The 26,285-nt window shown below is 39.2% G+C and overlaps 6 protein-coding genes and 1 pseudogene across 17 annotated transcripts; 3 read left to right on the plus strand and 4 right to left on the minus strand.

The window, feature by feature from the left end:
- Positions 1-3,916: 3,916 nt before the first annotated feature.
- LOC104712670 (rhodanese-like domain-containing protein 4, chloroplastic) lies at positions 3,917-6,726 on the minus strand. The gene is made up of 8 exons (XM_010429620.3): positions 5,844-6,726; positions 5,472-5,574; positions 5,289-5,375; positions 5,137-5,211; positions 4,973-5,047; positions 4,783-4,863; positions 4,371-4,709; positions 3,917-4,182 (listed from the first exon to the last, which is right to left on the minus strand). The coding sequence occupies exons 1-8, from the start codon at positions 6,464-6,466 to the stop codon at positions 4,135-4,137; spliced, it is 1,431 nt and encodes a 476-aa protein (XP_010427922.1). The 5' UTR covers positions 6,467-6,726; the 3' UTR covers positions 3,917-4,134.
- LOC104712633 (uncharacterized) lies at positions 6,472-9,067 on the minus strand. Of its 11 annotated transcripts, none has more exons than XR_015574874.1 (9): positions 8,641-8,943; positions 8,496-8,569; positions 8,334-8,414; positions 8,150-8,234; positions 7,935-8,032; positions 7,725-7,812; positions 7,273-7,651; positions 6,935-7,187; positions 6,472-6,715 (listed from the first exon to the last, which is right to left on the minus strand). XR_015574874.1 is itself a non-coding variant. In XM_010429569.3 (9 exons), exons 1-9 carry the CDS (start codon positions 8,896-8,898, stop codon positions 6,638-6,640), a joined length of 1,368 nt encoding a protein of 455 aa, XP_010427871.1. In that variant the 5' UTR covers positions 8,899-8,943; the 3' UTR covers positions 6,472-6,637. The 11 variants fall into 11 exon arrangements, 8 of the variants coding, with proteins under 8 accessions (XP_010427871.1, XP_010427879.1, XP_087335137.1 ...); XM_010429569.3 differs by having other exon boundaries at positions 6,472-6,710; positions 7,273-7,627; positions 8,150-8,237; XM_010429577.3 differs by having other exon boundaries at positions 6,472-6,710; positions 7,273-7,627; positions 8,641-8,942.
- Positions 9,068-9,277: 210 nt separating this feature from the next.
- On the plus strand, positions 9,278-11,020 carry LOC104712625 (protein WHAT'S THIS FACTOR 1 homolog, chloroplastic). Its single transcript, XM_010429557.3, has one exon. It carries the CDS (start codon positions 9,278-9,280, stop codon positions 10,847-10,849), a length of 1,572 nt encoding a protein of 523 aa, XP_010427859.1. The 3' UTR covers positions 10,850-11,020.
- Positions 11,021-11,114: 94 nt separating this feature from the next.
- LOC104746908 (pentatricopeptide repeat-containing protein At4g01030, mitochondrial pseudogene) lies at positions 11,115-15,450 on the plus strand (annotated as a pseudogene). Its single transcript, XR_015574835.1, has one exon. The product of XR_015574835.1 is annotated as a pentatricopeptide repeat-containing protein At4g01030, mitochondrial pseudogene (transcript).
- LOC104712679 (abscisic acid receptor PYL7) lies at positions 13,803-15,150 on the minus strand. Its single transcript, XM_010429632.2, has 3 exons — positions 14,961-15,150; positions 14,574-14,789; positions 13,803-14,492 (listed from the first exon to the last, which is right to left on the minus strand). Exons 1-3 carry the CDS (start codon positions 15,105-15,107, stop codon positions 14,274-14,276), a joined length of 582 nt encoding a protein of 193 aa, XP_010427934.1. The 5' UTR covers positions 15,108-15,150; the 3' UTR covers positions 13,803-14,273.
- Positions 15,451-20,365: 4,915 nt separating the features above from the next.
- LOC104746924 (uncharacterized) lies at positions 20,366-21,387 on the minus strand. Its single transcript, XM_010468476.2, has 4 exons — positions 20,997-21,387; positions 20,789-20,903; positions 20,618-20,715; positions 20,366-20,530 (listed from the first exon to the last, which is right to left on the minus strand). Exons 1-4 carry the CDS (start codon positions 21,369-21,371, stop codon positions 20,366-20,368), a joined length of 753 nt encoding a protein of 250 aa, XP_010466778.2. The 5' UTR covers positions 21,372-21,387.
- Positions 21,388-21,859: 472 nt separating this feature from the next.
- Positions 21,860-25,135, plus strand: LOC104712687 (putative cyclic nucleotide-gated ion channel 13). Its single transcript, XM_010429643.3, has 8 exons — positions 21,860-22,080; positions 22,284-22,871; positions 22,939-23,151; positions 23,255-23,553; positions 23,677-23,788; positions 23,896-24,132; positions 24,213-24,607; positions 24,685-25,135. The coding sequence occupies exons 2-8, from the start codon at positions 22,317-22,319 to the stop codon at positions 24,983-24,985; spliced, it is 2,112 nt and encodes a 703-aa protein (XP_010427945.1). The 5' UTR covers positions 21,860-22,080; positions 22,284-22,316; the 3' UTR covers positions 24,986-25,135.
- The last annotated feature ends 1,150 nt before the right edge of the window (positions 25,136-26,285 follow it).

Genomic DNA, 26,285 nt, shown 5'->3' on the forward strand with positions numbered 1-26,285 from the left:
TGCGTTTATCCTGTTAGGTACTTCATTCTCTACGTCATGTATATAAAGTTGTAAGAACGTCAGTTTTTCTCCAGGTTCAGGTAAAATATCTCCGATACGGTGATAGGTTTCTCCACACATCTGGAACACGTACGGCCCTCTACCATTATTAATAGAATGGTTTATTTTCCCACCTAATGACGTGAAGGAAAACATCATATTGTATGCTCTTATATTTTCACGGAAGTTGTCACTTCTATCATCGCGATTATATAACAACGCCGATAATGTATTCGGTGGAGTTTTCAGCTTGGGAAGTTGGACTCTACCTTTTTTACAGCACATTGAAAAAATTGGTTTCGCCTTCTTTACTCGCTTGTTTAACCGTTCTCCGAACCATAAATATGCTCCACAATTTTCACATAAATACGAAGGATCTCCTTCATCATAATAACCTGATAACATTAGTAATACAAAATTAATTAACCTGGATATATATATTTTAAATTATTTCAAAAATTAAGATTAGCTTTTAAAAATACCATTTATTTGTAACCCAGATGTTACGGGTGTGAATTCATTTGTTACACTATGGGTAGTACAATACTCAGAATCAGATTCATCATTTGAGCTATCAGAATCACTATCGTTATTTGACTCAGAGTCAGAAACAATAAAACATGCAAAATCTTCATGCATCAGAGGCAACATCGTAGGAACTACATATTTGAACACAAAAATATGTTTTAATAAAAATATTTAGTATATACTATAACATATGGGTAGAAACGACCTTCATTGCGTCGTCGAAATTTTTTTGATTTAAGAATTTTTGTTCTTTTCACCCTTGCATGTTTTGAGTTCACTTCTGAAAATAAGTTCATACGTTTGAACATTAATTTAAAATCAAAACCTATTTTGATATAACAGAACTGAATATTATTTACCTTGTGCATTCACGACATGAATCAGATCCTTCTTTCTCGGTTTGAATTTTGCTGTTGCTTGAATTAAAGTTGTTACTAATCGCATATACCATAATTTTTTCAACGATCTCAATTTCTATTGAAATAAAAATATGAGAAATATGACGAGAACAGCTTTATATTGTCTTCCATATAATAGATTTATGACAATAAGTATTTTATATGTATTGAGAAGACTGTATATTATACAAAACTCATTAAAGTGAAATAATTTCAAAAAGATGAAAGATAAATATAATAAATTTAAGACTACTGTTACATTTAAAGAAATTTCAAATTAATTTAACGAAACAAATATTATAGGAATATTGTATGGCGATTGAAATTGTCTTCTCCTTGATTTTCTCTTCCATATCATATCTCTAGGACACCAAACAAATGGTTTTGGAATTTCAGAATAAGTAATTCCTTTGGCTTGAGCAACTTGTGTATTGAATATAATCCATTCCGAGAATTTAGCTGTCGTAGCCATCGGACGATTCATACCATTAACTTCAGGACCATCTTCATTATAGCATTCCCTAGGTGAAACCTGTTCAATATTTTAGTTAAAAGTAAATCAAAATTACCAAATAAAACATGTTTATATAACACGATTATAAAAAAACGAAATACCCGTAAATCGAATCCATGGATATCTACGATCATAATAGTCCTGAAACATGGCAATCCAAGTTTAGACAAAACTATTATTTATTATAAACTATAAATAATTTTAAAAGGAAAATACAATCGTGATAAAGTCTCCTCCACAATACCTAAATCAAAAAATTATTATTATTATATTATTATATATGAAACAACCATAAAAAAAAAAGGTAAATACAATTACTCTGTAGATCTGTAGTGAAACTAATATATAGTAAAATATAGTAATATATAATCTCTGGCTCGCAACCAATATAATTTTGAGATCATGACAAAAGAAACTAATGTAAATCATCATTCAAAATAGTAAAATGTTATACCCTTTTTTAAAGGTGAATCAACAATAACCGAAGCTTGATGAGATTCGAATGTTGGCTCCCAAGAAAACACTACACGAACAGGAAAACACATTAAATTAGGTGAATAATACAAAACAGTAAGATTTGAAATTTTACTTTCCAAGTAACAGCTACACGAACATGAAAATAAAAGTGAATCATAAGAAACAGCAAAATCTGAATACAATTATTATATATGAAACAACCATAGAATCAGGTAAATACAATTAATCTGTAGATCTGTAGATTATTCATAAACACATTATAGGAACACCAATATAAATTTGAGATCATGACAAAAGAAACTAATGTAAATCATCATTCAAAATAGTAAAATATTATACCCTTTTTTAAAGATGAACCAACAATAACCGAAGCTTGGTGAGTTTCGAATCTTGGTTCCCAAGAAACCACTACACAATCAGGAAAACACATTAAATTAGGTGAATAATACAAAACAGTAAGATTTGAAATTTTGCTTTCCAAGAAACAGCTACACGAACAGGAAAATAAAAGTGAATCATAAGAAACAGCAAAATCAGAATACAAATTAGAAATTGAGAATATGAACGAATCTATAAAACTCAACAAAAAAAAACGATTTTATACCTTGATTAGAAGATGAACCAACAACAACCAAAGCTTTATGATTTGTGGATCTTGCTTTCCAAGAAACCACTATACGAACAGGAAAATAAAAGGGATCAGTCGATGTATCATTAAAAACATCAAGATCGGAATACAAAAAAAAATTTGAGAACATAATAAAAGAATTATTAAAATTCAAGAGAAGAATGCTTTTTTCGGGTTATGGTGAAAGCATACGAAATCATTTGTATTTATAGTTGTAAAGCATCTATATTTTTAGGGTTTCTAGGTTTTTAGGGTTTACAGAAAGACGGTGTTTTCTCATCGGGCTTTTTTCATGCATAAACCCACAATTTTTATTTACGTGGATCTTTAAAAAATCTAACCTAAGCCCATTAATTACCCAATTTAAGCGTGTTATATTATGGTCATGTATCCTTTGATTAAGCGTGAAAGAGATCTTATTCATAAAATTTAGGGATTAATTTAGCAAATTCTATTTGTGCAATTAACTTTTTATGCAATTAGATTATTTCTAATCCGATTTTTGATTTATTTTTAATGCGAAAAATAGGTAATTTTACGTGCAGGGGCAAAATATTACAACGTGAAGGGCAATTTTATTAATGGTATAATGGTAAAATTTTGCTGAGATTGAATGTGGGACGTTTTCACTTCTCGTTTAATATAATTGATGACCATTCTTTTATGCTTCCTCGAGGACCAATGAATTGTTTCTGAACACACTTGTGGAGGAAAAGTCATCATGGTTGCTACTTGCTAGTGAATGAAGAACAAACGTTCATCATTCATTGTAAAGAATGATACCACGGTCGCTAGTGCTAGAAAGATAAACAAAGTATATATATGTTTAGTGGCTTGTCAATGAATATCCGTCGGAAGATGCATAAATTGTGATGACTTACATTTTGTTAAATTGTTTAGTTAGTCGGCTAGAGACATTCAATCAACTAGCTAGGCATCCACTTCTTTTTGTAATTCTAAACATTAAAGAAAACAAGTTGACCAAAAATAAACAAGAACCGGGTTAATTAGTAAGTTCAAACACTTTTTGGATGCCGATTAAGGCATAGAACTTTTTATAAAGAAAACATCTATTCCACAAAATAGGTGGTTTATGCTAAGGATATATCAAACTTTTCATTACGCCTTTCTAACCTTTTGTTTTAAAGGGAATCCAAAATTAAGAGGAAGAATGACATCTTTCCAACAAAGAAGATCCACAAATATCACACAAGATATCTGCAAATTTCTCTAGGAACCCCTTCCACACCTTGGGATCCTCTCACAAGCTTTTGATTGATTGAAGGCCTCTTAATAATATTCGTTTGTAACTCATGTGATGACCGACACTTATTTGAACTTACACTCAATGGCGGTATAAAGGGAAAGAAAAAACACAAGAGTCCACTTATCTCAGATTCGACACAAGGCAGCATCTAAGTTCCGGAGAAAAGTTAAAATGAGAAAAAAAAAGAACAAGTCACAAGATTCGACCAATTTTGTTTTTCTGTTTCCAGGAGGTAAAACCAAAATAAGTAAAAAAGAGAGACTGCTTATTTTGATGTTTTTTTTCAGGGCTGCGATGGCATTGGAGAAGATGGAGGCTTCAGGTCAGGGTACTGCAAAAGAGTGAAACAAGACATCAGATTTAATAAACTATAACAATAAACCCATGTAAGAACTAGTAAAGCATAATAAAGCTACTTGTCCAAGGATCAAGAGAGATCATAATTATAACAATTAACCGCTTAAAAGTTTCTTCCTTTTCCACCAAAAAGAGCCTCGTTATGAGAGGTAGAAACATTACCGATGCATATGGAGAAAGAGGTCTTGAATGAGGTTTTGGTTTGGCTTCTGTTTCAGTTGGTTCTGTGATTACTTGTGCAGCTGCGGCTTCAACCGCTGGCACTGGCGCTGGCTCAGGTACTGGTTTATCTACGGTGGTGGCTGCAGCTGCTTCTGCTACTGGTTCAGGTACTGGTTTTTCTACGGTGGTGGCTGTAGTTGCTTCTGCTACGGGCTCAGGTACTGGTTTATCGACAGTTGTGGTTGTAGCTGTAGCTGTAGCTGCTTCTGCTGCTACTGCTGCTGGTGCAGGAAGAGCTTTGCTGCTTGTTGATGGAGGAAGAAGAGCCTTTCCTATTTCCTGTTTTTCAATGTTGAATAATTTACAGAAACGGTTTTTGTAACTAATGGAGGTATGTATCTAAATTAATTACCTTTAGCTCATCAACAAGTTCTTTAGGGGCAACCTTCGTGTTCAAGAACTCATCCACCTGTTTTAGAGTTTGCTTTCGGTCCTGTAGAGGATATAGAAAAGAACCATCAAAACATCACCAACTGCGATAAATTCATTCAAACTAAATCAGCAGTGAACCTTGATAAAAGAAAAAGATGGGAAGAACTTGCCTCAGCAAATAAAAGTTTCTTGCCCGCAAGCTGAACTAGTGCAGCTGAACCTAGTAGTTGGAGTATGGTTTCAATCTGTAAGGATGATGATAGAGATAAGATTAGTTTTGGAACCTTTTGGAGACCAGAAGATGGAGAAAGAAGGATAACACAGAAAAACTGACCTCTGTAAATGCAAAAACACTTAATCCAGCAGCAGCAGCTACTCCAACAGCGACAGACACACCATCAGAACTCTCCTGTAAATTATGTTAAATCAGTTTCCGGTGTTTGTTGCAGAAACCTATATTAAATGTACGTAAACTTGGATACTCACACCAAATACACCGCTGATGCTATCCGTTAAACTGCTCAAATCAAGACTGAGAGTCTTCTTTGGCTCTATCCAAGGCAAGCCGCTATTCTGCAAACCAGAAAAATAATGACAAATGTGAATAAGTTGAATCGAAAGGATTTGTCGAAGGAAACAATGTGGGATAAGAGGAAGATGGAAACACACCACCCAGCCTCTAGGTCCTTCTGCACCATCTTTAATCGCGTAAGCAGTTTTGAATCCATTAAGAGCCACTAGTTCCGCAACAAGCTCAGAGTTTCCATCAAACCTGGCTTTCCATTCAAAGAGTTAGACGGCATTAACAACAATGTGTGAAATCTAAAATGCTTTTAAAGTACTCTCCAACTGCAACATTGTATCAGATATACAGTAACAGTTACGATTATCACAACTCAAGTTTGAGTATTCTTCCAGAAAGCAAAGAAATACAGGTTCGAAGAGCATGAAAAACTGATAGCCTGAGACTATAATTCAGTGATCAGACAAAATTAAGAAGCTAATCAATGAAACTACTGTTTAAGATTCCAAGAGCCTTACTTGTCCAGAATGTACAATGTGGTGTTTTCAGGATCTTTAAACTTCAAAGAAAGCTTCTTCAAGAAACCAGGCTTGTCTTCTCCGTTATAAACAGTAGAAACCGCTTTTTTACCCAAACCCTTAATGTTAGGACTGCCCACTTGTCTTAGATCAGCAGTGGCTCTTATGTCAAGCAACTGAGCATTATCATCAGTACCCAACTTGGCATAAGCATTCTTAGCAGACTCAACTCCCCAAGCTTTAGGCTTTTTGTTCAAAACCTGAGACAGAACAAACGGAACAGCCAATGCAGCAACTCCACCGGCAATAACCAGAGGATTGTCTGTGACGAAATTGGATATCCCTTCAATCAGACCATCTGAATCAAAAGATGAAGAAGTGGTGGTAGATTGTTGCAGAGCTTCCTCGTACGTCAGGGATTTAGCAGGAGCTGTTGCACTGCTTAGAACAGAAGTCAGAAGAGCCAATCCACCATTGAATCTCCTCAAGAAGTTTTCTTGGGAGATTGGTTTCGATGATTTCTGAGGAAAGAGGTTAGGGAGCGTGAAGGGCTTTCGGGGTTCTGATCTTTTCTCGGATAAAACCGACATAGGGCTAAAGGTAGCGGTTTTCAGAGCCTCCATGTCGCTCTCTCTCTTTATCTCTCTCTCCTTCTATACCAAGTTTTGCCCTCTCCGTATCATCAAACTTTGAAGAAAAGATTGAAGAAGAGGAAGTGGAAGAAAGTGTCAAGACAAGGCATTGAGCTGTTTCTAGTAAGCTGACGTGGACTGTGTAATCAATCCTAGCCACGGCTAGCTTGACACGTGGCATATTCGGATGAGATACCTCTTGATCATGTTTTGGTGTGAGAGGAGAGCATAGTGACTTAACTTAGTCCCAAATTGTAAGTCAAATGTGTGGCCACAGAAAATTGAAGATGCGTCAGTAGAAGCCTCTGAATATTTACTAAAACGCCCTTTATCCAGAACAAAAGTAATATAGACTAAGCTAAACTACAAAAGGTTCCTCAGCATTTGATTTAAGTAAAGGGAAGAAGATAAAAGTAAAACATTATGAAAACAGAACACGATGTAACGTAAGGAACTTACAATAGATCAAAGAAATAATCTAAACCTTGTCCAATTTCCCAGATTGAAATGCCGATACCCCAGAGACGAGCATTCTCAAGCCTTAGAAGGATTGACATCAATGTAGGATAGAAAACAGCATGCTTGATGTTCTTATCATCTCTATACATGAAAAGATGCTCACCGCTCTCTTTATCCCAGTGCAAACTTGGGTTATGTTTCTGGAGTAATGTGAGGTAATCCCTTCCGGTGATTGCTCCTCCGCCTCCTGAATCTTTGCTCAAAAGAATACAGTTTATTCAGTTAAGTTTTGAAAGAAAGGCGGGAAGAGAACAAGGATGGTTTATTTATATACATACCTCCAGAGATTACAAAATCGTTGCCGTAAAAGTTGATACCAAGAAGAACCTTTCTGGCTAGTGATGAGTCTATATTGTTTGATGAACCAAGTAGGAGCTTGAGTGTTAAATCTATCCACTTGACAGGAGCATTGGGGCCAGGATTCTGGGGATTTGAGAAATCATAGGTCATAAGAGAGAACCCATCAACCGAGTCTTTTAAGAACTGAAGATCTTCTGGCCCAAAATCATACATTTGCAGCGTCTCAGAACGAGGCGGACCAACCACATACATGAACTGCATATGTTGCTGGTTATTTCTCGGTGAGGCCGTTGAGTGAAGGGCTTCTCCAAGTTGTTTTACGAATTGCAGAGCCTAGAGGATTCATTTAAAAATTTGCTGCATATGATGACACTATGTATTATGTAAAACCAAAAATGGAAAGCTGTCTGAAGGAGATTACAGGGCATACCATTTTCCGCATATCAGGGTCATGCAAAACGCCATAAGCTGCCCACCTTGACCAAGACTCTAACACGATACCATCATATTCCATTTCTCTATAGTTCAAGGCAAACATGATGACAAGGGAGTGTTACAATTCACAAGATCTACGCAAAGACTGACATCCTATTCAGAATATGAAATTTGAAGAAATTTTAGACTATTGGGAGAGCCTTACTTGCACTCAGTGACAATAAGATTGATAGCTTTCTCTCTTAGTTTCTTTTTCTTAAGCATCTCACTAGGACTTGCTTCTAAAACAACTCTTGGTAATATCTACAATTCAGACAATCAAAAGAAGGAAAAACAAATTAAGCATATCAGCATATTCCGGGTATAGATCTCTGGCCAATACTAAGAAGGAAAGACAATAGGTGTGTTTTGTTAAACTACCAGCGCATTTCCTCTTGATCGAAGCTCTTGGATCCATCCCTTATCAGCATTATGTCTCCCTTCCAAAACCAATCCAGATCCTTGACTACTAGAAACAAAAACCGAGAATATCACTCTACCATTATCTCTGAAGATAAAATGCAACCACTTACAAACTCATTAAAACCGATGTAAACGGTTATACCTCTTCAGGTCGTACCACACTGGTGATAAATGTGTAAACTTTGAGTTAAATATCTTTGCCATATCATAGCCTTTAGAGTTCCTGCACAGCATATCTTTTAGCATATGAACCCAATGAAACACAACAGTCTCAAAATCTAAAAACTGTTTCAATGAAACCTACCATGGAGTAATGTAAGCTAACACTGGATAATCATAGTGCCTAGTTGTTGAATTCTCTGTGGCCTTAGAATGTTCCTGAAACAAATTATGAACATTCATTGTAAAGTTTTCAGCTTTTCTTTAACAGATTCCAACATTGAACTCACAGTGAGGATTTCTTGGAAACTAATATTAGTTTTAACGATTCCTCTGTGACGTATTGATGTTTCCGTTTGTATGACTCGATCAGCGAATTTGACTTTGTACACGACAATCGAAACCGCGGGAATCAGGATGAAGAAGATCACGAAAATGGCGATGAGCCTCCTATCTGAATCCGGTTCTTCGACTTGAGATAGCGACACTTCTCCGTCCTTCCGCCGTTTCAAACTCTCCGCCGCCGACGAACGTCGCTTCCTCGCCATCGAGTCGTCCTCACCAGTGAAGAAAGAAACAGAGACTGAAACGACATCGTTTTTGAGTCTTAAAAGAGACTTTGTTTTTGAGTATAGCTAATTCCAGATTTACCCCTGCTTCTGGTAAAGTATTACGTTCAAGACCTATAAGAAAGAAGATATCAGAGAGAGATGCATCACTCTGGCAAAAGAGGGTTTTATGATTTTATCGTTAAACCCCAAATCCAAATCCAAATCCAAATCTTTGCGACCAGAAGCAGATTCAATCTTGAACCGAAGCGATAAGGTGAGCTATTTTTGTTTTTTCTCAATTAGAATTTGTTCCGTGTAGAAGACTTGGGAGTTTCATTTCAACATTTCTTAAATTTACAGGCTTCGAGTGTCACAAATGGAGCCAAAGCTCCTTCTATCTGCTCATAAACCCTTGTTTGTCTCTTGCAACTCTCCATTCAATGAAAAACCTAATCTTTCTGTCAAATCCCGTTTGCCCATATCCACAATTCGAGCAGCGAGGTCTCAGTTTATGGGGGAAGGTTTGATTTTGGGGAACAAATATGGGTTTTGGAGCGGTTCTAGGAAGAAGACCCGTGTTGTTGTTGTTGAGCCTGTGAGAGCTGCTGTGAAGAGAAGGAAAGAGCTTACTTTTGATAACGTTGTTCAAAGGGACAAGAAACTTAAACTAGTGTTGAACATTAGGAAGATTCTTGTGAGTCAACCTGATAGGATGATGTCTCTTAGGGGTTTGGGTAAGTACAGGAGAGATTTGGGTTTGAAGAAACGTCGTCGGTTTATAGCTCTGCTTAGGAAGTATCCTGGTGTGTTTGAGATTGTTGAAGAAGGAGCATATTCATTGAGGTTCAAGATGACAGCAGAAGCTGAAAGGCTTTATCTTGAGGAGATGAGGATTAGGAATGAGCTTGAAGATGTGTTAGTTGTTAAGTTGAGGAAGTTGGTGATGATGTCTATCGATAAGAGGATATTATTGGAGAAGATTTCTCATCTGAGGACTGATTTAGGGCTTCCTTTAGAGTTCCGTGACACGATTTGTCAGCGTTACCCGCAATATTTCCGTGTGGTTCCTACGCCTAGAGGTCCGGCTTTAGAGTTGACTCACTGGGATCCTGAGCTTGCTGTGTCAGCTGCTGAGTTATCCGAGGAGGATAATAGGACTAGAGAAACAGAAGAAAGGAATTTGATTATTGATAGGCCTCCTAAGTTCAATAGGGTTAAGCTTCCAAGGGGTCTCAATCTTACAAAGAGTGAGACGAGAAAGATATCTCAGTTCCGTGACATGCCGTATATATCTCCTTACAAAGATTTCTCTCACTTGAGGTCGGGAACACTTGAGAAAGAAAAGCATGCTTGTGGTGTTATCCATGAGCTATTGAGCTTAACGACTGAGAAAAGAACGTTGGTGGATCACTTGACTCATTTCCGTGAGGAATTCAGATTCTCGCAACAACTAAGAGGAATGGTTATAAGGCACCCTGATCTCTTCTATGTGTCTTTAAAAGGAGAAAGAGATTCAGTTTTCTTAAGAGAAGCTTACAGGAACTCTGAGTTGATCGATAAAGATCCTTTAACTCTTGTGAAAGAAAAGATGCGTGCACTTGTTTCTGTACCAAGATTCCCAAGAAGAGGAGGACCTAGGAAAGACGAAGAAGGAAGAGACGAGCAGATAGATGGAAGCGAAGCAGAGGGTGAGGAAGAAGAAGATAGTGATGCTGAAGAATGGTCTGATGTTGATAATTACTTGGAAGGTGCAGATGGCGGCAATGATGATGATTGGACTGATGACGAAGGAGAAGAAGATGTGCCTCCTAACTTTGATGATGACGATGATGAAGAAGAAGATAGCACGAAGGTTCCTTCAAGTAGAAGATCAAGTAGTCCTAGAAAGAAGGAAGATAAAGTACTCACTCCTGTGTTCCCTGATGGTACTCCAAGAGAAAAGTGGTAGGGATCTTGTCTTGTTTAAAACCTCTTGTATCATTCTTGAAGAAAAGAACACTAATAGCTCTTTAAGTTTATGTATGTTTTGTTGCTTTTGTTGTAAGAATACTTGAGAATGATGTTGAATCTTTCTCAACTTTTTTGTAGTACTTAGCTGAGTAATTTGCTTTCTTCTGCAGTGATATGAATCTATAAAGCATATAAAACGCTGCGTTTTTGAGTTCTTAAACTGATGAGTCTTCTTATCCGGAAACTGTGAAGTGAATACATAAATGGAGAACCTTTCTTCTGTTACTTTCCGCCATTGTTACAGCTCCTTGTTTCTTCATCAGCCACAGAGAAGATATCTTATTAATCATTCTTCGGCGTGTTGTTCACTGGACAGCAAGCATGCGTCGTTTGAATCTACACCAATCTCAGTTTCTCATGAACCGTCGTCTTCAAGTTGGGATTTTCATCCGTTGAAGGAGCTCACTGGATGCAAAAACCTGGTTTCTGTTAAAGCTACTCATGCTCGGATGATAAAGTTACTCGATCGATTCGAATTGGAGTTCACCGCCAAGTGCTTGATCACTCGTTACCTTGAATTCGGAGAATTTGGTTACGCTAGTTCTGTGTTCTTCATGGGTTTCCCGAGGATTCAAGTTTCATGGAGAGATCTCTTGGAAGAGATGGAGCATTACGGAGTAGAGAAGAATAAGGTTTTAGAAGAATTTGTTCAGCTACAGAACAAAGGAGTTAAATTTGATGGAGTAGTTCTCGCTATGGTTTTGAGAATTTGTGCTGTGCTAATGTATCCGTTACTGGGTTTCACTATCCATGGCGGGTTGATCAAGAGAGGACTCGAATGTTCAGACACACGAGTGGTTTCTGCGTTGATGGGTTTCTATGGGAGATGTGTGAGTTTGGATATTGCTTACAAGGTATTCGATGAAATGCCTAAAAGAGATGATCTTGTATGGAACGAGATCGTAATGGTAAACTTGCGGAGTGGGAATTGGGAAATGGCTGTGAAAATTTTCAGAGATATGCAGTTTTCTGATGCAAAAGCTTATGATAGTACAATGGTTAAGCTTTTGCAGGTTTGTAGCAACAAAGAAGGTTTTGAAGAAGGGAGACAGATTCATGGGTTTGTTCTGAGACTTGGGTTTGAATCAAACGTGTCCATGTGTAACTCCTTGATTATCATGTACTCAAGGAATGGCAAGCTTGAATCATCTAGAAAAGTCTTTGATTCCATGAAGGATAGGAATTTATCTTCGTGGAACTCGATTGTATCGAGTTATACGAAATTTGGTTATGTAGATGATGCTATGGGTCTCCTAGACGAAATGGAGACATGTGGTCTGAAACCAGATATAGTGACATGGAACTCTCTTTTGTCAGGTTTCGCTTCTAAAGGCTTATACAGAAATGCCATTGGGATATTAAAGAGACTGCAATTTGCTCGTCTGAAGCCAAACACGAGCTCAATAAGTAGTCTTCTTCAAGCTGTAGCTGAACCGGGGCTTCTTCAACTTGGAAAAGCGATTCACGGATATGTGATAAGAAATCAACTTTGTTACGATGTATATGTAGAAACCACATTGATCGACATGTATATTAAAACTGACTGCTCGCCTTACGCCCGGATGGTTTTTGATATGATGGATGGGAAGAACATTGTTGGTTGGAATTCACTCATCTCGGGACATTCGTACGCCGGTCTGTTAAAAGATGCTGAAGCTTTGATGAGCAGAATGGAGAAGGAAGGGATCAAACCAGATGCTGTTACTTGGAACAGTCTGGTCTTTGGGTATGCGACTTGGGGAAAAACAGAGAAAGCTTTGGCTGTGATAGGGAAGATGAAGGAGAACGGTGTGATGCCCAACGTGCTATCATGGACAGCCATTTTGTCGGGATGTTCCAAAAACGGAGACTTCAGGAATGCTCTCAAAGTTTTCATGAAAATGCAGAAAGAAGGTGTCAGTCCGAACGGAGCCACTATATCCTGCTTGCTTCGGATGTTAGGTTGTTTAAGTCTACTACAGAGTGGCAAAGAGGTTCACAGCTTCTGTTTGAGGAACAATTTGATCCGCGATGCATATGTTGCAACTGCACTAGTAGATATGTATGCAAAATCAGCGGACCTGCAAAGCGCGACTGAAGTTTTCTGCGGCATTAAGAACAAGCCACTAGCTTCTTGGAACTGTATGATCATGGGGTATGCCATGTTTGGGCGGGGTGAGGAAGGGATTGCTGTGTTCACTGCAATGCTTGAAGCGGGCATGGAACCGGATGCCATAACCTTCACCTCTGTGTTATCTGTCTGTAAGAACTCGGGTCTTGTCCGTGAAGGGTGGAAATACTTTGATCTTATGAGTTCTCAGTATGGTGTTATCCCGACTATTGAACACTGCACTTGCATGGTTGATATGCTCGGGAGGTCGGGTTATCTTGATGAAGCCTGGGATTTCATTCAAACAATGCCAATTAAACCCGATGCAACTATTTGGGGTGCATTTCTTTCATCTTGTAAAATCCACAGAGACCTAGAACTCGCTGAAGCCGCGTGGAAGAGGCTACAAGTGCTGGAACCACACAATCCAGCTAACTACATGATGATGATAAACTTGTATAGTAATGAGAACAGATGGGAAGATGTTGAACACATACGGAACTCGATGAGGATTCATAGGGTGAGAGTCCAGGATCTGTGGAGCTGGATTCAGATAAATCACACGGTCCACGTATTCTATGCAGAAGGAAAAGCACATCCTGACGAAGGAGAGATATACTTTGAGCTGTACAAGTTAGTTTCTGAGATGAAGAAATCAGGTTATGTGCCAGATACAAGCTGTATGCACCAAGACGTAAGTGAATCAGAGAAAGAGAAGCTGCTAATGGGACATACAGAGAAGTTAGCAATGACCTATGGCCTCATCAAGAAGAAAGGCATAGCTCCTATAAGAGTGGTCAAAAACACAAATATATGTTCGGATTGCCACACTGTAGCCAAATACATGTCGGTTTTGAGAAACCGTGAAATTGTTTTACAAGAGGGGACTCGAGTTCATCATTTCAGAGATGGAAAATGTTCCTGCAACGACGACTCTTGGTGATAGTATAAATACACTAGCTCTGTTTATTTCTTACAAATGGTGCGTAAATACAGGCACCGTCCAACAGACAACAGTCAACAAATTACATCAAAACTTTTACCACATGCTTGAAAATGGCCTATGGAGGTGATCTGAACAAAGAAGCGAGACCACGTGTGCTTCTATATATGTGAGCAGCTGACTAAAGAATCTCATAATGGTAGATCCCTTCACTGAGTTTGTAAGTGCGACAGATGGAGCCATATCTTCAAAGGTTGCTGTATGAATCTTCTCTCCGTATCTTCAATGGTTACCGTATGATTCTTATCTCTGTATCCGTTGGAAAGATTTTCAGAATGTGGCGATGGAATTGGTTATGTCTTGAGCAGCCAATCTTTCAGAGACACAAGCCAAGGATTTGAGGTTACACTTTATGAGTGATTCCACAAAGTAACATGTATCATCCTTTGTGTTGCCTTGAGGAACATCCACAACAAAAGACTCAATCACCATAGTTCCTGACCTCCCATCGATCATCTGAGGATGTACAGTCAAGATCGAAGAGTAGTTCTGTTCGAAAAAGAAACATTATAAAAATTTCTGAATATGTAAAAAGCAATGAGATTTTGGGGATGGGGATGTATAATTCACCTTAAGTCTGTGATCACCACCAATGATGTTGATACCGAGGATGTGCTCTTCATCATCAAGCTGCTCCAATCTCTCGGTACTAGTGGTCGCAGGAAGACCAGATCTGACATCTACTTCTCTGAGACTACCGATTTCAGGATCACCATGAACAGTACATCTGCTTATAAAAGGTTTGTATTTCTGCGGCTGATCAAATCTCCGCACAAGTGACCAAACCTGAGTCATTTGTATACACCATCGTGTTAGCTTAAGACTAAGAGAGACGAACAAGTAAACTTACATCAGGAGAAAGAAAAAAAGCTCCGAAATTTACAGACCAAAAAAAGAAAGATCGGGGAAGAAGTAAGAACAGAGGTAAGGTGAGAGAGAATAGAAGAGAGCGTGTACCAGATGAACAGGAGCTTTAATGTACTTGACGAGAACAGAGGTACACTGATCCTCTCTACAGTGGTGACGATGATGCAACCGTAAGGACTGCGCCGTCACGAGAGCTCCGTACATCTCTGAATCGTCGTCTCCTCTGATGGTCTCCATCTCTATCTAATCTTCTTTCCCTTTTGAGGAATCTATCTGGTCTGGTTTGGGAATGGATAAAATAGAAACAAATAGGGGTCAGGTCAGCAAAGCTTTGATTTTTTTTTTTTTTTTTTTTTGGTTGGTTGGTTAGGCAAAAAAAAATCAACGAACCCCACCGACAAATATTAGTTCCACCAACGGATTTACGATAAAACCGACAAAATCCTTAAATAGACTTACGTGTCATTTTTTTATTGGTTTTTGTCGTCTAACTTTTTGGATTAGCTATTGACTTTAAGCACGTGTATCTCTCTCTATCTTCCCAATTTATTATGACACCAATGATGTGTATTATTTATCATCATCTTCTCTAAAAACAAAAAAAGTAGATTGAAAGAAGAATCTTTTGAGAATCTTATTTGTAATAAGGACTATAAACTGTTGTTAAAGCTTGAAGCAGCTTGGAGATCAAGCTAAGTACATTTAGGAGAGTCTAAATATACATATCTAATATGTGAGTTTTACATTTCTATAGGAGTTATCTAATGGTAGTTTTCCAAAAGGGTTTTGAGTTATTTTCCCTATATAAGGAGGTGCTAGGTTGTAGCACAACTTATGAGATTTGAGATTAATGTTTTTGAGCTGAGTTTTCCTTAATAATAAGAAGAGTTGTTCTTATTGATCTCTATGTTCGTGATTCTTGAATTGGTATCAGAGCGGTACCGAGTTTTTTTTCTTTCTTCTTTTCTTCTCTTTCGGAGACTTCAAATCGTTTAGAGAAAAGATGAGTGATGATGAGAAAAACGTGATGAACAAGGCTAAGGATGTTGGAGCTTCCTCTGTTAAGTGTCCTATGCTAACTTCTACGAATTACACGGTCTGGGCTATGCGCATGAAGATCGCTCTTAAGGTTCACAAGGTATGGGAGACTATCGATCCTGGGAACAAAGATGAAGAGAAAAACAATATGGCAATTGCTTTGTTGTTTCAATCCATATCCGAATCTTTGATCTTACAAGTTGGAGAGCATGATACATCAAACGGTGTTTGGGAAGCCATCAAAGCGAGACATGTTGGAGCAGAGAGAGTACGAGAAGCTAGATTGCAAACTCTCATGAGTGAGTTTGACAGAATCAAGATGAAGGAAGGGGATACGATTGATGTTTTTGCTGGTAAACTTGCTGAGATTTCTTCAAATTCGGCGGCTCTTGGAGAAATAATTGATGAACCTAAGCTTGTAAAGAAGTTTCTCAAAACTTTACCACGGAAGAAGTATATACACATCATCGCTTCTCTTGAGCAAGTTCTCGATCTGAAAACAACAACCTTTGAGGATATTGTGGGTAGGTTAAAAGCATATGAAGAGCGACTCAATGAAGAAGATGAAGAACAAGAAGATCAGGGCAAGCTCATGTACGCCAACACCGATTCTCGACAAGAAAATTTTGGAAATAACAGAGGAAGAGGAGGAAGATCTTACTGGAGAGGAAGAGGTCGTGGACGTTTTGGATACAATCAAAACGGATCATACAGACAAGTACGTGATAAAGAGCGAGAGGCAATGATCACTTGTTTTCGATGTGACAAACAGGGACATTTTGCTGTTAACTGTCCTGACAGATTGCTCAAACTCCAAGAAGTGGTTGATAAAAAGGAAGATGAAACACACGAAGCTGATGAGTTAATGATGCATGAAGTGGTCTACCTCAATGAGCAGAAAGTTAAACCAACCCGTTTCGATGTGAATTTCGACTGCAAAAACGTGTGGTATCTTGACAATGGCGCAAGCAATCACATGAGTGGGAATCGAGAGTTTTTTGGGAACATTGATGAAAGTGTGACAGGAATGGTGAGGTTCGGTGATGATTCCCGCATTGACATAAAAGGTTAAGGCTCTATACGGTTCGTGTTCGAGAATGGTGTGAAGAAAGTCTTACACAATGTGTATTACATACCCGAGTTAAAAAGCAATATCATAAGTCTTGGTCAAGCCACTGAAGCAGGCTGTGAGGTTAGAATGAAAGAAGATTCTCTAATAATATATGATCGTCAAGGACAACTACTGGTGAGGACAACAAGAGCAAGAAATTGTTTGTACAAGGTGATCCTGGACATCGATGATACAAAGTGTTTGCAGTTAAGAACATCAACAGAATCATCAAAGTGGCATGCACGGCTGGGTCATGTTAACTTGGAGACTATGAAGATGATGATTAAGAATGAGCTAGTGAGTGGTATACCAAGTTTCGCAGTAGAGAAGGAGATTTGTGCTTCATGTCTCATCGGAAAACAAACCCGGAACTCTTTTCCTCAAGTGACTTCCTATCGAGCTACTCAACGTCTTGAGCTTATTCATGGAGATTTGTGTGGACCTATTACACCTCCCACTGCTGGTCATAAGAGATATGTCTTTGTCCTTATTGATGACTATTCACGGTACATGTGGACTGTTTTGTTGAAGGAGAAGAGTGAAGCATTTGAGAAATTCAAAAATTTCAAGACAATTGTTGAACAAGAAACAGGGGCTGTGATAAAAACATTTCGAACGGACAGAGGAGGAGAGTTTATTTCTCATGAATTTCAAGCCTATTGTGAAAAACATGAAATCAAGAGGCATTTAACGACACCGTATTCTCCTCAACAAAACGGAGTTGTCGAGAGGCAAAATAGAACTCTTTTGGAGATGACTATAAGTATCTTGAAGCATATGGATGTATCAAACTACTTGTGGGGAGAGGCAGTACGACACGCTACATATTTGATCAATAGGATATCAACAAGATCATTAACTAAGTCCACGCCGTATGCAATGCTTAAGGAGAAAAAACCAAATCTAGAGCATGTAAGAGTGTTTGGCTGTGTCGGTTACGCAAGAACAGAGGCTGTCGGGAGAAAGAAGCTAGATGACAGGTCAAGAACATTAGTGCATCTAGGAACGGAACTTGGTTCAAAGGCTTATCGTTTATACGATCCGGTGAATAGAAAAGTAATCGTAAGTCGAGACATAGTCTTTGATGAAAAGAAAAGCTGGAACTGGAGCAAAACTGGAAGAGAGACAAGTAGAGACTCTGGGATGTTTGTCATTGACTTGGGAAAATTTGGTAATAAAGGCATTAGAGAGTTGCAAACGATTGGAGAAGCAGAGGAGTATGAGCGAGATAGTCGAGAAATTTCTGAGAATGTGGTGAATAATGAAGCAGATGTAGTGGAAGAAGAAAGCATTGATGGTGAAGATGAAGACCATGGAAGTAATAGCGATAGTGATGCAGAGCATGTGGTGCAACTACAGCTGCGGAAGTCAACGAGACCGAGAGCGAGACCAGCGTACTTAAACGACTATATTCTTCTCGCAAAATATGAAGGTGAACGTCTTCTTTTGACAATGAATGAGGAGCCATGGAATTTTATTGAAGCAAGAGAGTTAAAAGTCTGGATAGAAGCATGTGAAGATGAGCTGTCTTCTATTGAAAGGAATAGGACTTGGACCTTGTTGGATCTTCCTGTTGGAGTCAAACCTATTGGACTAAAGTGGGTATTCAAGATAAAACACAATTCTGATGGGAGTGTTAATAAGTACAAGGCACGGTTGGTGGCTAAAGGATACGTTCAAAGGCATGGCATTGATTACGATGAAGTTTTCGCTCCTGTGGCACGCATCGAGACAGTTCGTTTCATTATTGCTCTAGCAGCCTCAAAAGGTTGGGAAATACATCATCTTGATGTAAAAACCGCGTTCCTCCATGGTGAATTGAAAGAAGAAGTCTATGTCACCCAACCGGAAGGATTCATAAGCTTAGGAAATGAAGACAAGGTGTACAAGTTACACAAAGCTCTTTACGGTTTAAAGCAGGCACCTAGAGCTTGGAATAATAAGCTTAACAAGATTCTCAAGGAGTTAAAATTTCATAAATGCTTGAAGGAGCCATCGTTGTATCAAAAGGAGGATCATGGGGAACTTCTCGTTGTGGCTGTGTATGTGGATGATTTACTCATCACTGGTTCATCTTTGAAGTCGATATTAGAGTTTAAAAGGGAGATGGCAACAAAATTTGAAATGAGTGATCTTGGAAAATTGACCTTTTATCTCGGAATTGAAGTGCATCAGTTTGAAGGAGGTATTGTTTTGAAACAAGAAAGATATGCGATGAAGATACTACAAGAAACTGGAATGGTAGGTTGCAACTCGTGCCATGTTCCGATGGATCAAAATTTGAAGTTTTCAAAGTCTCAAAAGGAGAGAAATATTGATGAAAAGGAGTATAGAAGAAGCATTGGCTGTCTACGCTATTTACTTCACACACGACCAGACTTATCCTATAGTGTTGGAGTCTTGAGTAGATACATGCAAGAGCCTAAAGAATCTCATGGAGCAGCACTGAAACAGATTCTTCGATACTTGAAAGGAACTTCGTCGCATGGTCTCGTCTTTACATGACCGGATGATGTCAAACTTGTGGGTTACAGTGACAGCTCGCATAACATTGACGAGGATGATGGTAAAAGCACAACGGGTCATATCTTCTACTTCGCCGACTGTCCAATCACTTGGTGTACGCAGAAACAAGGAACCGTAGCTCTATCATCATGCGAGGCAGAATTCATGGCTGCTACGGAAGCTGCAAAGCAAGCCATTTGGCTTCAAGAGCTCTTTGCCGAGATCACTGGAAAGGAATGCGAGAAGGTCACTATTCGGATTGATAACAAGTCAGCGATTGAGCTAACTAAGAATCCGGTGTTCCACGGTCGAAGCAAACATATACACAAGCGTTACCATTTTATTCGTGAGTGTGTTGGGAATGAACAAGTAGAGATTGAGCATGTTCCGGGAGAAAAACAAAAGGCTGACATATTGACTAAAGCACTTGGGAGAATCAAGTTCAAAGAAATGAGAGATTACATTGGAGTTCAAAATGCAAGTGAAGATGTTTTCAAGCTTAAGGGGGAGAATGTTGTTAAAGCTTGAAGCAGCTTGGGGATCAAGCTAAGTACATTTAGGAGAGTCTAAATATACATATCTAATATGTGAGTTTTACATTTCTATAGGAGTTATCTAATGGTAGTTTTCCAAAAGGGTTTTGAGTTATTTTCCCTATATAAGAAGGTGCTAGGTTGTTGCACAACTTATGAGATTTGAGATTAAGGTTTTTGAGCTGAGTTTTCCTTAATAATAAGAAGAGTTGTTCTTATTGATCTTTGTGTTCGTGATTCTTGATAAACTGATGTCAGGATGAGATCATAATAAAAAACACAGAGTCACACAACGTATAAAAGCAATTTTACACGTCCCACGACACTGACCTCATCACCACAAACGCCTTGGCCATATTTGCTTTAGCCGTCTCCATCATGAACTGTGCTTCTTGCACCATCTCAGTCGCCATAGTCGCCGTTTCTTCAGCCTTGATCGCCATAGCCGCCACTTGTTTCACCATTGTTTCAATCTCTGCCACCATTTTAACCGCTCTTTCCGCTGCTGCGCCCTTGGCGTCATCAATCATCACCGATGCCCTTTTCAACATTTCTGACACCTCCTCCACCATTTTAACCGCTCTTTCCGCTGCGCCCTTGGCGTCATCAATCATCACTGATGCCCTTTTCAACATTTCTGACACCTCCTTCACCATAGCTACAGATGAAATCACAACCAAGCGTTTCTTTTTTTTTTTGTAAACATTGGTAAAACAGAGAGAATTACAAACCTCTGGCTTTCTCACGCTCTTCATCTATTCGTTCCTTGACCTCCACGGCTATGCTGAAAACCCCAAGAGTTGGCTCGTTACACACAAAACACTTACTGTTAATCTCAGTGTGATGCTGCATCATGAAATAAAAACAACAAGGGAGAAACTCTGTTTTCAGAAGTTAAGCCAAACCAGTCAAAGATGTTGTAAAGATTATATTAATTACCTTAAGAGCACACTTCTCACAGAAGTAATGTTGGCAAATGGTGACAACAGGATCCAAGAATGGGTTTCTGCAAATGGAACAATCTAAGGGCAATGCATCATCCTCCTCTTCCTCTGTTGGCTCAAAGTCAGTATCAAGATCAAGCTTCCTTGATGTTTGTTTCTTGTCCTTCTTCTTTAGGTTCTCCAGTCTGGAGCTTACGTTTTTGGAACCTTCACCTTCGTCAGTATCAAGATCAAGCTTCCTCGATGTTTGTTTCTTGTCCTTCTTCTTTAGGTTCTCTAGTCTGGAACCTGCAACTTGGTCTGCATCAAGAATTATTCTCTTTGAGTTCTTAGTGATCATGTCACCGTCTGGAGACTTTGAATCTGACATTCTAGGAACAGAATGAACGAGTCTGAAAATACCAAATACGCATCAGGATTAGTACTTCTGAACCAAACACCTACGGATTCTAATTTCGTAGGGTACCAAACACCTAGGTACTTCTGAAACGCAAAACGTACGCAAACATTGAGAGAGAACGAAGAAAGAAGAAGAAGGACATGCGAATAAAGAAAGCCAAGAGATAAATAACCTTTCCCTGCAGAAGATTACGCACACTGACGGTGAACACTGACGACGTCTTCCGATTGCGAGAGCTACTAGCCTACTACTACTACTATGAGGAAAAGAAGATGAAGAACAGTTACAACAAAAAAAAAAGGGACACTGGAGAGTTTAGTTACAATTTGAATAACGAACTGGGCTTGATGGGCGTTTTTTAAGAATAGGCCCATAAAATGTTTTCGACTCACACCTAGTTTGACTTTTCAAATTAATCGAAAAATGTTTTAAAAAAAAAAAAAATTCTCCCTCTTTTTGTCCTATTGTAAATACTAAAATGGTCACAATTTCGAAGAAACTACCATGAGAGAGTCTCCATTAACCAGCGCCATGCCAAGCTTGACGCGTGACGAAAACGTATTTTTGACTCCGCCATTAAAAACTTCAGAGAATTTTCCAATTCTTTTCTAAGTTCACCGGAAAATTCCGTACTAATCGCCGCTGTGATCACTGATCAGTTACTTCAAACGTCGCTTTGGTAAGTTAATAATATATCAATGTTTGATTTCTAGTTTCCGTTTCTTCTTCTTCGGGATAATTAAAATCCATATGTTACTCTCTCTTCTCACTCTCTCGTCTTCAGTTACTTTTTTCTCTGCTTTGATTCCGAGATTGGGCATGGGACGAAGATTTGTAAGTTAGCTTTAATCGGAACCCTAATTTTTGTTTTTTATGATTCAGGATCCGACCAAGAGTAATAGCAAAGTCTGATTCATGGCTTTTGCCCGCGACAATCGTGTAAGGTTCAGAGATTATATTTCAGAAGGAACCACAGAGTATGGTGGTTACGTAAGCAAAGCTAGACCATCTCTAAACTCTGTTTTGAAGAATGTTCGTAAAGGGTTTGAGAAACCATTAAGTAGTGTCAGTGGTTTACATAAGAAGAGAGATTCTTCTAACACTACTACAGAGAAGAACATCATAAACCCACAAGGCTCTTTCTTACAGAACTGGAACAAAATCTTTCTCTTTGCTTCAGTGATTGCTTTGGCGATTGATCCTTTGTTTTTCTATATTCCTATCGTTGATGGAGAGAGGCACTGTCTTAATTTGCACCATAACTTGGAGATAGCTGCTAGTGTGCTTCGAACGTTTATAGATGCCTTTTACATCGTTCACATTGTGTTTCAGTTTAGAACAGCTTATATCTCTCCTTCTTCCCGTGTTTTTGGAAGAGGCGAGTTGGTTGATGATCCCAAAGCGATAGCTATTAAGTACCTTTCTTCCTACTTCATCATCGATGTTCTTTCTATCCTTCCACTCCCTCAGGTACGTGATCTACTTGATTTCTTTAGACGTTGCGCAAATGCTTAAAGGTTTCTTGTTTCCTCTGCAGCTTGTAGTGTTAGCTGTGATTCCTAATGTCAACAAGCCGGTCTCTTTGATCACTAAGGACTACCTGGTTACTGTCATATTTACTCAATACATCCCTAGGATTCTTCGTATTTTTCCACTTTACAGTGAAGTTACAAGAACATCTGGTATAGTTACTGAAACAGCTTGGGCTGGAGCTGCTTGGAACCTATCTCTCTATATGTTAGCTAGTCATGTGAGTTTCAAAATCATCAGACTATAGAATCTTTATTAACACACAGGCGTCCTTAGGGTTGATTGGTTTGATGAAGTTTATCTGATAACGTTACTTTCTTTAGGTGTTTGGAGCCTTATGGTACTTGATATCAGTAGAACGAGAAGACAGATGCTGGCGTGAAGCTTGCGAGAAGAGACCAGAAGTGTGTACCTTTGAATTCCTCTACTGTGATAGAAACAGAAGTGTTAAAAACGATTTCTTGACTACCTCATGCCCGTTTATCAACCCTGATGATATAACAAACTCAACGGTCTTCAACTTTGGCATCTTTACTGATGCTTTAAAGAGTGGCATCGTTGAATCAGATGACTTCTGGAAGAAATTTTTCTACTGCTTCTGGTGGGGTCTGCGTAATTTAAGGTTAGCTAGGAGTCATGTGACACAGTTGGTGGCTAGCTAAAATATGATGAGCTGTGTCTATCTAGTTTCATCTTTACTTTAGACAGGTAACATCATACACAAACCTGATTTTTGTCGTTGCAGTGCATTGGGGCAAAATCTCAATACGAGCAAATTCGTTGGGGAAATCATATTTGCTGTATCAATTTGCATATCTGGACTAGTCTTATTTGCACTACTTATTGGCAATATGCAGGTAAAACCCCCCCCTTTGAACCACTCCTTTGATTGCCTTCTTCTCATCACACACTTAAGCCACAAGGAAGATAAAACACTGATGATGTTTTTCATTTTCCATTACAGAAATACTTGGAGTCGACAACAGTTAGGGAAGAGGAGATGAGAGTGAGAAAAAGAGATGCAGAGCAGTGGATGTCTCACCGTATGTTACCTGATGACCTGAGGAAACGTATCAGAAGGTATGAGCAATATAAATGGCAAGAAACTAGAGGAGTTGAAGAAGAAAACCTTCTTCGTAACCTCCCCAAAGACCTCAGGAGAGACATCAAACGCCATTTTTGTCTTGATCTCCTCAAGAAAGTAAGTGTTTCTATCTTCTCTCTTCGATCCTTTAATTGATGTATACATTCAAATAATCTTTTGAACGAATCAATATATAGGTACCTCTGTTCGAGATAATGGATGAGCAATTGCTAGATGCCGTGTGCGACAAGCTAAAACCTGTGCTCTACACCGAAAACAGCTATGCGATTAGAGAAGGAGACCCTGTGGAGGAGATGTTGTTTGTTATGAGAGGTAAACTGATGAGCGCTACCACAAACGGTGGCCGAACTGGCTTCTTTAACGCGGTATACCTCAAGGCTAGTGACTTTTGCGGCGAAGATCTTCTCACTTGGGCACTGGATCCTCAGTCTTCTTCTCATTTCCCGATCTCGACGAGAACAGTTCAAGCTTTAACGGAAGTAGAAGCCTTTGCTCTTGCAGCAGATGATCTCAAGCTCGTGGCTTCGCAATTCAGACGACTACATAGCAAACAGCTTCAACATACTTTCAGGTTTGGTCTCTTTTTGACCCATCTCGGTTTCCTCTGTTTTCCGGTTCTGTTTGGTTTAATTCGGTTTATATTGTCAGGTTTTATTCGGTACAATGGAGAACTTGGGGCGCGTCTTTCATTCAAGCGGCATGGAGGAGACATTGCCGGAGGAAACTGGCCAGGTCATTAACCGCAGAAGAAGACCGATTCCGAAACGCGATCGCACAACGCGAACGTGAACGTGATACAGCTTCTTCGTCGAGCCTGGTTGCAACGTTATACGCGTCGCGGTTCGCTTCAAACGCGCTTCGCAATCTGCGTACTAATAACAACCTGCCTTTGCTCCCTCCTAAACCATCCGAGCCCGATTTCAGTGCCACTCATCTTGGGGACCCTTAAAAATGTACTCTTACACATGTGTCACAGCCACTTGTATATGTCAACGTTAAAAGTTCAAACTAGAGTAAAAATGTAAAATTACCGAAACTTAGAATTGTGGGGTTTTTTTTGGCAGTTAAAGATGAAAGAAAAAGAGAGTGTTGAAAGATTGTTTCTTTTGTTATTCAATCCTTGAATGTATTACATTGCAAGAGTTCTCTTATATAGTTACATGAGATTAAACCTAGATTCTAGAGTGTTCTTTGATCAGCCAGCTGTGAGATATTACGTGGCATCATCTTTATCAACTGGTCCCAACACCTTGAATCGGTTTTGCAATGTCACTGTCATACTATGTCCTTTTTCCTCTGCTAACGCTTTCTTGTCTGTTGCAGGTGAGCGTTGCAGGGTCTTGGGCTTCTTCGTTTCATCTTGTTTGCAGGCTTTGAGCTTAGTGGGCTTGACACAATGTGAGCCTGTTGACATATTTGACAAAACAGTGTCGTTTTGTGCTCTGTTCTCTACACTCCCCCGCAAACTTGGTGTGGGGGGGAACGCTTACACCAAGTTTGGCTCTGTAATACTCAAATGGTCGTTGCGGAAGAGATTTGGTGAATATGTCAGCTAGCTGGAAGTGTGCCGGAATGTGATTGACAATCAGATTACCAAAGGCGACCTGCTCACGCACATAGTGATAGTGTGTGGCGAAGTGCTTAGTTCGAGCATGAAAGCTTGGATTGGCTGTGAGATAAACAGCTGAGAGATTATCACAATTGAGCTCTGGTGTTGCAGGTAGCTGAATGCCTAAGTCGTGAAGAAGATTCACGATCCACGTGATTTCAGATGTTGCTTCAGACATGGCTCTGTATTCAGCTTCAGTGGAGCTTTTGGACACAGTTTGCTGCTTCTTTGATGACCAAGAAATCATGTTACGACCAAGAAAAGTGCAGAAACCACCGGTGGACCTGCTAGTGGATGGACACCCGGAGTAATCACTGTCACTATACACTCGAAGCTTAGAATCAGTGTGGCGAGCAAAGGAGACTCCCATCGTAGTTGTGCCTTTTATGTACCTTAGGATTCGTTTCAGAAGGTTAAAATCTGAGACTGTAGGCTCATGCATTTTCTGACATACATAGTTGACAGAAAATTGCAGGTCTGGTCTTGTTAGTGTCAAGTACTGCAGTCGACCAGCCAAGCTTCTGAAATACTTAGGATTCTCGAACAGAACATTCTATTTTGGTACTTTGTTCAGTTGTTGTGGAAGAGGTGTTGCAACAGGAGCACATGTAGACATCGAAGCAGCGGCTAGGAGATCCTC

The sequence above is a fragment of the Camelina sativa genome, chromosome 2 (assembly GCF_030686135.1).
Source record: "Camelina sativa cultivar CO46 ecotype springtype chromosome 2, ASM3068613v1".
NCBI classification, from domain to species: Eukaryota; Viridiplantae; Streptophyta; class Magnoliopsida; order Brassicales; family Brassicaceae; genus Camelina; species Camelina sativa.